General features: G+C 41.2%; 1 protein-coding gene across 8 annotated transcripts in view; it reads right to left on the reverse strand.

The window, feature by feature from the left end:
- CADPS2 (calcium dependent secretion activator 2) overlaps positions 1 to 13,654 on the reverse strand; it is a 284,524-nt gene that overhangs the window by 225,497 nt on the left and 45,373 nt on the right. For all 8 annotated transcript variants that reach the window (XM_063155367.1, XM_063155366.1, XM_063155362.1 and 5 more), the window contains exon 2: positions 1,349 to 1,462. In XM_063155367.1, coding sequence (XP_063011437.1) covers positions 1,349 to 1,462 — 114 coding nt within the window. The remainder of the gene's footprint in view (positions 1 to 1,348; positions 1,463 to 13,654) is intronic.

The following is a 13,654-nucleotide window of genomic DNA, read 5'->3' on the forward strand; positions in this document are numbered from 1 at the left end:
TTCACTTCTAACCTCTGTTCAGTGTCTTGAGACATCCCCCTACTCTGAAACCTATTGCTGGGCCACTGACTAGCTCAGCCTTGCCCTGCACCATCTTCCAAACTGTCCTTCCTGCCAGCCTTAAATCCTTCACTGGCTATACAGAAAAATGGATTACTTTCTAACCACTTCTGTCATGTTATTACACACCTAAAATAGTACCTAAAAATTCTAGTTTCACATGCAGACATATCCTCATCTTTTCACAAGTCTTTTTGTGAGAATTCCTTAATTTTAAATGCCACAGCACTGATCAGGCCATAATATGGGAGAAGGCACACTGAGTTTTATGGTTTCTATACAAATTTCTATTTCTACACACCGAGTCCATGATGTCAGCACAAAAGGAAAACCATTTGCCATCCTTCTCTTTTTTCTTGTGCAATATAATTTATTGTAGATAAAATCAATCCAGGACATAAATCACATCTTTTTCTGCTTGAGGAAAAAGTTATTCACCAGCAAAGAATAGCTGACAGGAAAAACAAACAAATAATATACCAAAAATAAAGCTAAATTTTGAAAAAAAAAAAAAAGTGGTGGGCTGAAATATGAGGGAAGATCTCTCAAAAGGCATAGAAGTTTAACATCCAGCCTTTTTGATTCATTGAGCAGGTCAATGAATCAAAAAAGAAGAGAAGTTAGACGAAGCAAAATGAAAACACAGCAACATTTACTAAGAGTAACAAGTAAATTCACTGGCTCTATGCTGCTGATGGACAGGGAACTGTCCTCTAGTTTGGAACTGGACCTGTCCCTTAGGCAATTAAAGCTTCACCTACAGATCTGCACTGGGGCTGCAGGCACTGAGCATGCCTGGGAGGTCACAGCAGATTGTGAGAGCTGCCCTGTCTGCATGGAAACCTTCTGTTCTTTTGGAAGGCAACAGGCAGGTCTTCATCAAAACCTTCTGCACGGCAACTAAAAATCTGAAGACATATTTCTCAGGATGGTAACTTACCAAGTGCTGATTAAAAGAGCTACCTTGGACATATGGAGATAAAGATAGCAGTGCCTAGCTGTATCAAGTGCTGCCAGGAAGATTTTTAGCACCAGGGGTTTTTCATTTTATCTTCTCTTATAAATTTTTTTCCCCTTCTTAAAAAAGGGTGGATATTTTCCAGTTCAGTTTCTCTCCTGTGCTCAGGCAGTAGATTTTAACTTTTAAAACAGCAAAGCTGGTTTAGGAGGAAATAGTTTCTAGAAGGTTTGGAAGTTCACAGCCTTTGAAACTTAAAATTACTTTCCTCATACATGCATTAAAAGGCATACTATGAACATAACACAGAGCACAAAGCACACAGCTCACCTCGTAGTAACTCCTCACAGCATTGCAAAATGCTTCATCTGCTACGATTTGTGTCTCCCCGTTCAAAAAGGCCTGGAAACGCTCCTTCAGTACCTGCAGCTGCTGCTTGTTGAGCTGTGCAAGAAAAACAAGAGAGGGGAGAGAACAAAATAAATTCAGTTAGTCTCCATGTAAAAATACACAGCATTGCACACACACTTGGAACTTGTGAACAGGAAAAGAAAACAGGGGCTCCCTGGCCACCTGGCTCCCTGGAGCGTGGAGCTCTCTGGAGTCCCAGCTGGACAAGCCACGCTGTGGCAGCCAGGCATGCACACAGGCAGCATGCAAGGAAACTTCTGCTCTTCCCCTGGTGTCCCTGGGATGCCAGAGGTAGGTCTGCACGGATACTTCTGTGCAGTATTTCATATGCACATGCTGAATATAATGGGTGATCTTCTCCATGGTAGCAGCAGCAGCTAATAAAACAGCTCTTAGCTTGTCTTCAAATACATAATTTTCTTTTCAGCCTTCCAGCAACTGAACAAAAACAAATGAAATGCCTCCATTTCTTGGAGTAAACTAAGCACTACCATTGGAGTGCTTCAACAAGCATGTGCACTGTGAAGAAAATGGAGTTCCAGCCACTGATGCTACAACATTACGAATGACATGAGACAACTGGATCTTCGGGAAGAGCAGACAACGGCTCCAAGATTGACACCCAATAACACTGGGGGGACTTCATACCAAAGCTGAGTACATTTTGAAAACAAACTTCTAGAAGAGCACATTACACAATTAAACCTTGCAATCAACCCATTTTTATCAAAGTTTAATTTTAAGGGAAAAAGCAAAGTTCAGAAGCTCTCCAGGGATCTGAGATCCAGGTCTTTTGCCAAGGTTTCTATCCACTCTTGAATTATTTAATAGGATATTTCTCCTTATCAAATCTGTGAGAAGCTTGAATATCACATCATGTTCTTGAACTTTAACACAACAAAAATTTCAAACACAACCAACAGAAAGGTTTTTCATCCCTCCTGTATTTTGCTTAAGTAAAACAAACAAACAAATAAACATATAGCCAGAAAATGTGAATATTTTTCCAGAGGGAAGAAAGGTAATGGCTAACCTGGAGCAAATAAGACTGCCCCCAATGGCATAATAATTTCTTATTGAAGAGTTTTTTGGCATCTATAGTAAATACGGTGGCCTTAGGCTTTCAGGTCTCTTATGTCAACACTTTTAAGTCAATTAAGCTACAACACTGCTATCAAATTAGCAAAATCTCTGCTATCCTGATAATGGGCTTACTGTGGACAACTTCTATTTTCTTAATTATCACAGGAAGATTTTCGTTCAACATGAAGTTTGCTAAGTCTGCAAACTGATGTGGTTGTTTGAAAAATCTAACAATTTTCTGCAAAACTCTCCAAATTGATTACAAACCTGAAAGCTGTTTTATTTTGACAGGAAACAACAGCATACATGCCATCTATATACTGGGTACCAGAAATCCTCTAAAAAAAATGCAATGTAGGCAGTAGTGATGCAAAGCCAAAAAACTATGCCTCTGAAAAAAAATTCAAGCTAGTTATAAATACATTTTACTTCTGTTCCTCATTTAACAGAACAATTAACGGCACAGAACAAGCCCCAGGAGACCCCCATGGAAAAAAAGGCTTCCTGTAGAGGCAAGCAAACTTCAACAGAAGTTGCTGTTGGTTGGACAAATTTCCTGGACGAACTCCTGAGAGCAGCAGCCTGACACTGACACCCCATCCTGTACCACTGCTAATTAAAAATCAATGGGAGAATTATTCATACTGTGTCTGCACATCCACCCAAAATGACACCTATTCACCTGCCTGCCAAAAATCCACTCCTTGCAAAGACTTGATAGCTGTTTCTAACAGAAATCAAACTTCATTGCACTGATTTGATACCTCTTATTCTTCTCTCATTTTCTAAATACTTTGGACAAGCTGAGATACCAGAAATGCAAATATTTATGGATGTTTTGAGGGTTTTTTTTCCAGCATACACATGTTCTTTTGGGGGAGTTAGAAAAGAGATGAGCACTCTCACAGACAGTGCCCCTCTGCAGAGCGAGCGGCTCCTTCATCCCCTGGAATATTCACAGCTCTGCCACGAGAGCATGCAGGCTTCCTGCCAAGGCAATTATGAAAATGTGTTTTCATGCTTGCAGACTTCATTCTTTAGGTGATTTGCTTCTCTATTACCCCCACACCAAACAAAACCTTATGAATAAGGCAATGAAATATAAATTTAATTCTGACTTTCTCATTTCTAACCATCATAGTTCAGTAAACTGAAATGCCTTTAAAATATGTAATATATGGCTTCCATATTCACTACTTTAGGTAGTAAGAATTTCTAAGGTTTGAGTGGCATTTTAGGATTACTGTATATTTCTTAAATTACTTTTATTTTCATGCAAATCTGGATGTACAGAATACAGTTCTCCTGCAAAGCTAAAAAATAACAGTATTTCCAATGGAAAAGATGAAAGGCTACAACTTGTCCTAAGGATGATCTGAAGTCTATTTAACATGTCCCAAGTACTGCCATATATAGAAATGCAGTTAACTGTCAAGATACAGAATAATTTATGGTAGTCTACTGCAGCATACAGCTCCTCTGGGTTTTTTTACTTGTCAGAATATTGAGCGTACAGTGAATTCTCTCTCATCTCTTTTGTTATGTTGGTAATTTTTAATGAATTCATTAACACTCTTCAATTTGAAGCACTTAAAAATGAAACAAAGCTAACAGTAAAAGTAATAGCTTGGAAATGTGGAGAGAAAAAGAAAGACTAATTGCCTTGGAATGCTGTAGCAGCAAAAGCAGAGAAACAGGTGCTTGTACAGGACATTAGCTCTTGGATACTGCCAAGCAGCTCAACCTGTCAAAGCCTGAGCCACCTTTGAAGTTGGTCAACATGGAATCAGCTCCCATAATGGAGCTCAAATCCTTCACAGCAGCACTTCCTTTCAATGGCACAAGCCTTTCCTCTGCTCTGTGCAAGATCCATGCACATCAGACCTTGGCTTTCAGTCAGCTCTCATCTTCACTGCCAGTGCCTCTGCTTCCACATTTTAATTTTAGTAGGAATAACTACACACAGGAAATTTAAAATTAAAGAAATACATTACTATACGTACCTCCAAATGTAAACTAAACTGGGAATACTACCAAAAGTTCACAGCAAAGCCTCACTGATTCTGCTGCTTTCCATTAACCTGCTTCAGCTTTCTATTGCTTCTTTGGATTTCGCAGTCTCAGTGGCATAGAATTTGTTGTCATAACTCTGTGTGATACTTCATGAGCAACTACTGCTGCTTCATGGGAGAATGTATACTGTAACTAAATTCCAGTGACTCAGAATATCAGATCTGAGTGCATTCTGCAAAATGACTGAAGATAAGTAAAGACAAATTTAAGGGAAAACAAGATTAACTGCCCTCAGATTTGTTTTTCTTTATTGCAGTCACACAACAGACAAAAAGTTTTCTTCCCTTTCATACCTGTGTCTTTCAAAAAAGGTAACTTTTTTTTTCGCTTTACATTCGCTAGCCTTAATAAGCTATCAAACAATGAAAATTTTTAAGAGTAAACTTCTTAAAGAGCTATTTAATTAAAGTAAGAATAACTTTTTCAAGTTGCAGTAGCAATTTAACCAGAGTAATATAAAAGCATGAAAGAGCCTCAAGCATTTAACCACTAAAAAAACTTTCTCACCTTGCATTTAACATTTCAAAGAAGTCATATATCCAGATATATTCATCTTTGAGCATTAATTTAAAGATTTGCTTTTCCCCTTCTAAAGTGAAAGCTGGGTATGAAAACCTAGGGGCACTTCTGGTTTAGCTCCACTTATACCTTTAAACAATTTCAATAAATGGCTTTTACACAGAATTTAAAATCCTATTTTTATAAGAAGTCACATTTCAAATAGATGTCGAAGTTCAGGGAGTTATTCCAATGTCACAAGTTTTGCTTCCTTAAATAATAAACTCAAACGAAGGAAAAACAAAACATTTTTAAGAGTAATACGATTTTCGAATACTCTTTTTGATATTTTGTACCGTATACATACGATAATCGTAAAAAACAATTTTTAAGAGTAATACTCCTTATTTCTCTCTGAAAGACAGAAGGAAAAAAAAAATAAAACTGCAGCTTCACTGTGCTTGATGCTTCACTAAGAGCATCTTCATCTGCTTCTCGCTGCCTAAGTACACAGAGCACTCACTACTGCCCTGATCACATGCAGCCAACAGCAGCTGGCAGAGATGAAACTCACGGGACCACTGCCCTGAGAAAACTTTAGAAATGAACACCTGTAATTTAACAGGTGGCTAACAGTGCATGGGCCCCAGCCAGGCTGGTACTGTCCCCACAGAGCAACTGGCCGAGTGCGGTGCTGGGCCGTGACACTCAGAGCCACTGCGAGGACATGGGGAGCCATGGCGGTGACACTTGGGAGCCACGGTGGTGACTCTCAGGAGCCATGGTGGGGGACACTCGGGAGCCATCGTGGGGACACTCAGGAGCCATCGTGGGGACACTCAGAGCCATGGCGGTGACACTTGGGACCCATGGCGATGACGCTCGGGAGCCATTGCGGGGACACTCGGAGCCATGGCGGTGACACTCGGAGCCATCGTGGGGACACTCAGAGCCATGGCGGTGACAACTCGGAGCCACGGCAGGGACACTCGGAGCCGTGGCGGCGATACTTGGAGCCATGGCGGTGACAACTCGGAGCCATCATGGGGACACTCGGAGCCATGGTGGTGACAACTCAGAGCCATCATGGGGACACTTGGAGCCATCACGGGGACACTCGGAGCCATTGCGGTGACACTCGGAGCCAAGGCGGGGACACTCGGAGCCATCACGGGGACACTCGGAGCCATGGCAGCGACACTCGGAGCCATGGCGGGGACACTCGGAGCCACGGCGGGGACACTCGGAGCCACGGCGGGGACACTCGGAGCCAAGGCGGGGACACTCGGAGCCATCGCCACCTTGCAGTGGGTGCGGGACACTGCAGGGCTGCGGCTCCGCCCACTCCGGGATTGCCTTTCCGGAGCATCCCCAGTCCTGACCACAACACCAGCAACAGCACTGCCTGTTCCCTGCTCCCTCCCACAGCGCAGAGTGCAACTCCCCTCTTCAGACCATATGGGAATTTTAGGGAAATAGCAGGAGGTGATGGCTGCAACTACAGACAGAGCAAGGTGAAATATTGCTTACACAGACTGCAAAAACACAGGGGCAGGGAGGAGCCAGCCACAGGGCCACCTGCTGAACCCTCAGTGCTGCGATGTGTATTGTCTGCAGCACCAAACCCAAGTCCCCCAACGCTTCCATGAAATAAGAAGCATTTCTATTTCAAAATGATGCCATTTTGTATAATGTCTTTGATTGCAGCAGTTGTTTTTGAAAAACTTTAGTCAAAGGTGTAATTTTTGAGAGCAGAGCGGAAAAATAACCTGATGAGGGTTCCCTCAAACAGCTGGCTTCTTCCAATTCAGTCAGGAGATAAATTTTCGTCTGGTGATTTAAGAAAACTGAAGGTACAAATAAATCTTTTTCCAGTCAACTTCTCACACATATCTTTGAACATAACTTTGTTTCTTGTCCTGACAACCTCTTTGTCAAGGGGAAAATCAAAAAAACCCAAAAAATAAGATGAATTTCTGTCAAGGACTAGCTCATCCCACTGCCACAGTAGCACGCTCAAGGATGTTGAGCTCAGTGACTCCCGCCCTGTGTCTCCTCTGCAGGGTCTCCCAGTGCAGCTGGGAGGCAATACTGATGCTCAGCCCATCACAGCAGCTCTCCTCCCCCCACATCAGCCTTAGCATTTGAATGGTAGGAGTGGATCTAAGGACACCTGAAAAAACTCTCACTCTGCTGCTGAGTGAGACTCAAGAGCCACCCCAGGCTTCATCACCCTGCTGTAATTAGAGCTTCCCATCACCCTCCGTGGTGGTGGGGAGGGCTTTATCCACAGGGCCAGACTGGAAAGCCACACACAGCTCCTCTGTGAGAGCCAAGAACAAGGCATGGAACCTTAGGCTGAACCCATCATTATCCTCTCTTTCCAGAAAAACATAACACTCGTGCCACATCATTGCCTCTTAGTGAGCTTCATCTCACACTGGTGATGAGAATAAGCCTGCAAAGCAAATGGCCTGTTATAAACAGTGATTCTTGCTCTGTTTTCTCTCTCTCTCTCTCATCTTGCCTCCCCTTCCAGTATCTGTCTACAAAAGGATAATACTTGTATTTCACAGCAGAGACAGAGGGTATTAATTTTTAATGGAATATTTTCTTCTGAGGAAGAAGACTAAATAAACAGTATTAGAAAATATCAGTACTAAGGCAGAGGTGATAGCTTCGTGGTTACAGTGCTGAATTATGCAGGTCCTAATTATGTGCGATAATGGTCCTATACAGCATGTGGGTGGCACACAATATATGCTGTCCCCTACTCCTCATTGCATAAACCGGTTTGATTTTCTAAAAAAAGGATAAATATTTTGCTGTCACTTAGCAACCTCGGCTGTTCTTTGATTTTCTTGAAGTTGAAGCTATTCCAAGTAAAACAGTGTCTGTAAGGATTCTGTTTGCTGTCACTCCATGCACACTACACTGAGTACACAATCCTAGTGTAACAATTCAGTGCCTTGCAGCATCAAATATTAGGTTACCAAAATCAGCCAATTCATTTACCAAACACATTTATCATTCTTTATAATCTAACAAGCACAACACTGCATTTACCTTTCACTGCCTTGTTTAAAAACCAGAACATTACCATTACCATAATGGTCAGTCAATTCCACTTACAGGGTGTTTTAGCTATAAATATTTTATGCATCATTAGGTCTGAAATTTTGAATAATTTCATTGTCCAGAGGAGCATATTCAAGATTCTTTGGCAGAATTGTAAAATATCTCACAAGGACCAAAGGGTTTGGGGGTTAGTTTTCTTCAGGGAGTAGAGGTGATGGCACAAAAATCCCAGGCAGTGAGCAAAGCAAAGCCTGATTTATGTTAAGGCATTCAAGTGTATCTCACTGACCACCAAAATATAGAACTGGAGACAGATTCCAGCAAGGTCAGATTGGCACCTGAGAGGAAAAGAACAGGTGTTTTGATAATGAAGAGGAACAAGTATTTTGTGGGGGAAAAGAAGAAATAAAAATCAGACTTCCCTAATTTTTTGGCAGAAGAGTGAGAAAATATATAAATAAATACAGGATAATTTAACTGCTTAGAACACATTCATAGCAATGATAGGTTTCTTTCTTGTTGAAAAAAAAGTCAAACTTTTACAGACTATGCCATGCTAGAAAAGAAAGAATCTGCTATGTGTTTTTCCTAAAGGCAGTAAATAACACACCCCAATAAAAGCTATCTCCACCGAGATGAGGTTGTCAGTACAGTTGCAATCATTTTCTTTGTACCTACTCCCACTACCTGAGATTTGCTGTAGAATTTAGCTGACAATCATCAGCTAAATTTATAATATTTGTTTCCCCTGTGCTGTGCTTCACTGATGTCCTCTTAGTCTGGAGTGGCTGCCAGAGCTCTACAGCTAGGGCAGCTATGTTCTGCTGTCCCTTGTGACAGCCTCCTTGAGGCCATGTCCCATGCAGGGTGCACAGGAGCACTGCAGCCTTACTTCCTTGAGACTGCCAGAGTTACAAGGAGAACAGTCATGCCTGAGAGCTATGCAAACAAAGCTTCCAGCCAAGAAAACTGGTGATGACTCATGCAGCGACCATGAAAACCATGCCCAGCAGGAGCACACAGTGATGTGTGGCCACAATGGGAACCTCAGCTACCAGTGCCTTTCATAGAAGTCGGGCCTGGACCAGACCTTCAGGATCACTCAGTCCCAACCCCTGCACTGTGGGAAGCAAACCTTCCACTAGACCACTGGTTGGGTAGATGGACTGATTTTCTGATCGATTAAAAATCAGAAGAAATTACAGAAACAGAGGTAAAGTCTGGCCTGTAAGGTCATTAACAGTAAAGTAATCACATCATATGGACATGTATACTTTACACATGTCAGTACACCACCCAATTTAACCATGGTATGGTGGAACTAGGATGCTCAAGGACTCTTAATATTAGAGACTACATGAAAACAGTAAATACTGTGCTAAGCCAAGTGACCTTCAGTTTTGTCAGGCAAGGACAACCCTGCTTCTGAAGGAGGACTTCAACTCTGCAGGAGCTATCCAGGTATCATCTCATCTTGTACACTTCTATTTGTAATATGCTCTTCTACCTTGGAAACCTGCAGTGGGAAAAATTTCTACTTTGAAATCCTTTCCCAGCCTCACAAGAGGAGCCTTCAAACATTCTCATCTCTTACTTTTCTAGGAGCCTCAGGAATACATTTATAACAAACAAAATCTAGAAACTACCTGAACAATAAATACAAACATCTGCATACCATCGCAATAAACATTCTCCGTGAGAGACACATCCAGGTCCCTGAATACATTTATTTCTCAGCATGCAGTATGACTTAGAACCAGCACAGCAGATAATCTCATGAAGACTACAGGGATGAAACTAAGCAACTGCACACGGCCACCAATCTGCACTTAAAAGCTCCTTCAATGCAAAGAGAGCACTTACCATGAAAATGCTCCTCCCTTTCTGACTTGTCAGCCCCATCTCCCAGAACTCTCTCTGGAAACTACTTTTCATTAACCTAGAGAATTGCAGTACTCATGAACCCATGAAAGTTTAGTTTTGTTTTGCATTATAAGATTCTACCAGAGAAACATCCAATAAATAAGTACAAGTTTTATCATGTCCCCTGCCAATACTGTGTACACCTTCCACAAACTACCTATTCTTTAACCTAAGTAACTCTGAAACTTTTTGCTTTTGCCATTTTAATGGCAAAAAGTTTTTAATATCTCACATACCAAAAACTCCCTTTTGTTTTACCACCTCCACCAGTCATAAAGACCAATCTAATAGGAGGAGTTTATTTTTCCCCAAAATCTTGTTCTTCTTAAATCAAAGAGCCATGATTGCTACAGGATTATTCAACACTGGAAGTCAATCTAATACACTCAAATGGAAATTCTTAATACACCACTAGGCTTTCTCATCAGGATATGCAGGAGATTCTCCACCATTTGAAGACTAAAGTATAAAGGAACATCTCCCTGAATCAAATATTCTAGCTGAGAGAAAGGATTTGAAAAAATGAACAAAAGGATTTATTTACATGCACACAATTAGGAAGCCATACTAGATCATCAAAGTCCTTCTGGTCAGTTTGCAGAAAGTTCTCAAGGCTTACTTTATATGGCTGAATGTGGTGGTGTTCACAGGGGTCCCAGGAAGAGGGAAGAAACAAGAATGTTGACTCCATGTTTCAGAAGGCTGGCTTGTTATTTTATGATATATATATAATATTAAAACTATACTAAAAGAATAGAAGAAAGAATTTCACCAGAAGGCTTGAAAGCAAAGGGAAGAATAGAATGATGATAAAATCTTGTGACTGACCGAGACAGTCCGAGCCAGCTGCCTGTGATTGGCCATTAATTAGAAACAACCAACACGGACCATTCAAAGATGCACCTGTTGCATTCCACAGCAGCAGATAATTATTGTTTACATTTTGTTTCTGAGGCCTCTCAGCTTCTCAGGAGAAAAAATCCTAAGGAAAGGATTTTTCATAAAACATGTCCGTGACAGCTGAAACTACTGGGGAGAATAATACAGATCTTGCGACTTGATTGCAGCTTTAAGCAGTACTCCACTTGATTCTGAATTCTCAAGCTAAGATTAGTTTCGAATTATCAAGCTGAAAAAACTCAAAACTTTCCAAAAGGGATGCAGAGGTAACATTCAATCCTTTAGCATTACAATCAAATGTTTTCTCACATGTCTGGGCGCACTAGACATCCTTTCCATATCAAAATACATAGACATACTATCCAAATTACATATTTAGTCATACTGAACCATGTATTTGAAACACAAGATGGAGCATTCCACAGACCATTTCATTGTGGTTGTATGTACATATACCATCCATGACTACATTGTCCCCTTCCATCAAACTGTTATTTTAGTCTATGAAAAGTTTAAAGCAGCACTCAAACATCTATAAATATTTTTCCTCAGCAGATTTAATAATGATTAAATCTGCTGTGGAAAATTCATTAATTCTTACAAAATCACTCAGCTCTCTGGAAAAATGAGCTCGTCTCAGAACTGTATGCTATAACATTTAAGTGTAGAAGGAAAACACAGTACATAAATCTAAATGTACAGTTTTCACATTCAAAATAAATCTGTCAGACTTCACACAAGAGACTGGTACAATAATGCAATCCAAAGCTATATTTTGCCAGGCAATCTTTATGCATTTAAGTGCCTCAAGAAGACACCTTATTAAAATTCCCCTAAAAGGAGAAATGCACAAGCATCCTCCCACCCTGAGTATCACAAAAACCTTATGTTTCAGAGATTTCAAGCAATGGGATCCTCAGTGGTTAAATAGGAACTTATAACAGTGGCTAACAGATTTTACTGTCAGGCTTTTCTGATGGTGATTCAGAACCTTCTCCTTTTGTGATGCCTTTTAACCCTATTTCAAGTGCTGCCTTTTGTTAAGATAAGTGATTTCTTCTGCATGGTATGTATTCCTATCATCCAAACATTTTAGAATTTATTTCTGTTTATCAGAACATTTTTCCTATCTCATCCTTGTTCCTGTGGGGTTTTCTCAGAGGGAGAAGGCAGTTTCATACTTTAGAAAGAAACCATTTCCTGCCTTTTCTTTCATAATCAAGATTCTGGATTCATTTTCCTTTTCTACTTAATTAAATAGTTCCCTCTTCTTAACCATTTGAAATGAACCCACAGTATTTGCTATCACACCACCTACTAATTATAACCTAAAAATTTAATTCCTAGTGTTATTTCTGTCTTCCCTTCTGAAAATGCTCCTTGGTTCTCACCAAGTCTTTCTGCAACCTGATATGCACAATTCAGGCCACCACAATTTTCATAACTGATAAGCTTTAATTTGTTCTGCAGCACAGATGTGCTTGCACAAGAGAGAACTTGAATAATGGACAATATCAGTATTTTAGTATTTCTGAGTAAAATAACCATGTTTATCCCCCCTGCTGTATAATGTGCTGGCTGAGGTAGAGATCAGCCCCATCACTGCAGAACTGTGGTGAAGGGCAGCAGACAGGTCCTGAGCCTCTTACCTTGGGCGTTGCTTTTCCCTGGCCCCTGTGGTGGCTACAAGGCATGCACCAGCATCTCATCTCCCACCTCCCTGATCCTCAGCCTCAACATCACACACTGACCCACAAGCCAGGTGCCCTGCTTGGTCTTCAACCTGCCTCATCACCACGGCTTCACAGAGGACCACTGCACAGAGGCTGACCTTGACCAGCATCTTCAGACATGATCATGCCTCTGGCCCCCATCAGCATCCCAGCTTGGTCTCCTTAGGGGTCAATCTGCCCTTACTGCTCTCTGATGCCCCTTTCATTTCTATTTATGACCCTCAGAATCATCCCTTTCCTAGCAATAGCCCTGGGTCTTCACATCTTATCTCCCCTCCTTCCTTACTTTTACCTCCTTCAGTGATCACAGAGCTTCTAGCATGCTGCTTCCTACGTTCCCTCTCCTCCTGCTCCTGTCAGGTATGCTCCAGCAGAAAGACAGAACAACACCGTTAAAAACAACCAACCCTCAACCCCATGAATAAAAATGTATTTTTAACATCTGAACACAGATTACTCAAACAGAAGCAGAAACAACATAATCCATGACATCTCCATGTAGATCTCCACATCCACACTGCACAAATTGTATAAGCTGTTCCCTGATGTTATCAGAATAGCTTTCATCAAGATTTACAATAATTTACTTTCAGATACAAACGATGTTTTATCTTTGTCTTCCTCATTTCTCTAACGTTTTCAAACTTTTGCAGTCTTTCAGGTTTCATAAATTTTCTCTTTTTGTATCTTCTTTCCTCACAGATGCTTCGGAGAGAATCCTGAAGATTTCATCTTTGTATTCACTGCAGCTCACATGCATAAGTGGATCTCATTCAACAGGCTTACCTAAGCAGACCACCCACAGGTCCCTTTGCTTCTTCCCTCATCTCAGGTTTAACTCAGAAAAAGGGACTGGTGTCATTCTGGTATCTCTCCCAGGGTGCCCAGGTGTCAACTTGGGTCCAGTGCCCCTCCTCAGATATTCACAGTGGTGTCC

The sequence above is a fragment of the Melospiza melodia genome, chromosome 4, assembly GCF_035770615.1.
Source record: "Melospiza melodia melodia isolate bMelMel2 chromosome 4, bMelMel2.pri, whole genome shotgun sequence".
In the NCBI taxonomy this organism is placed as follows: domain Eukaryota; kingdom Metazoa; phylum Chordata; class Aves; order Passeriformes; family Passerellidae; genus Melospiza; species Melospiza melodia.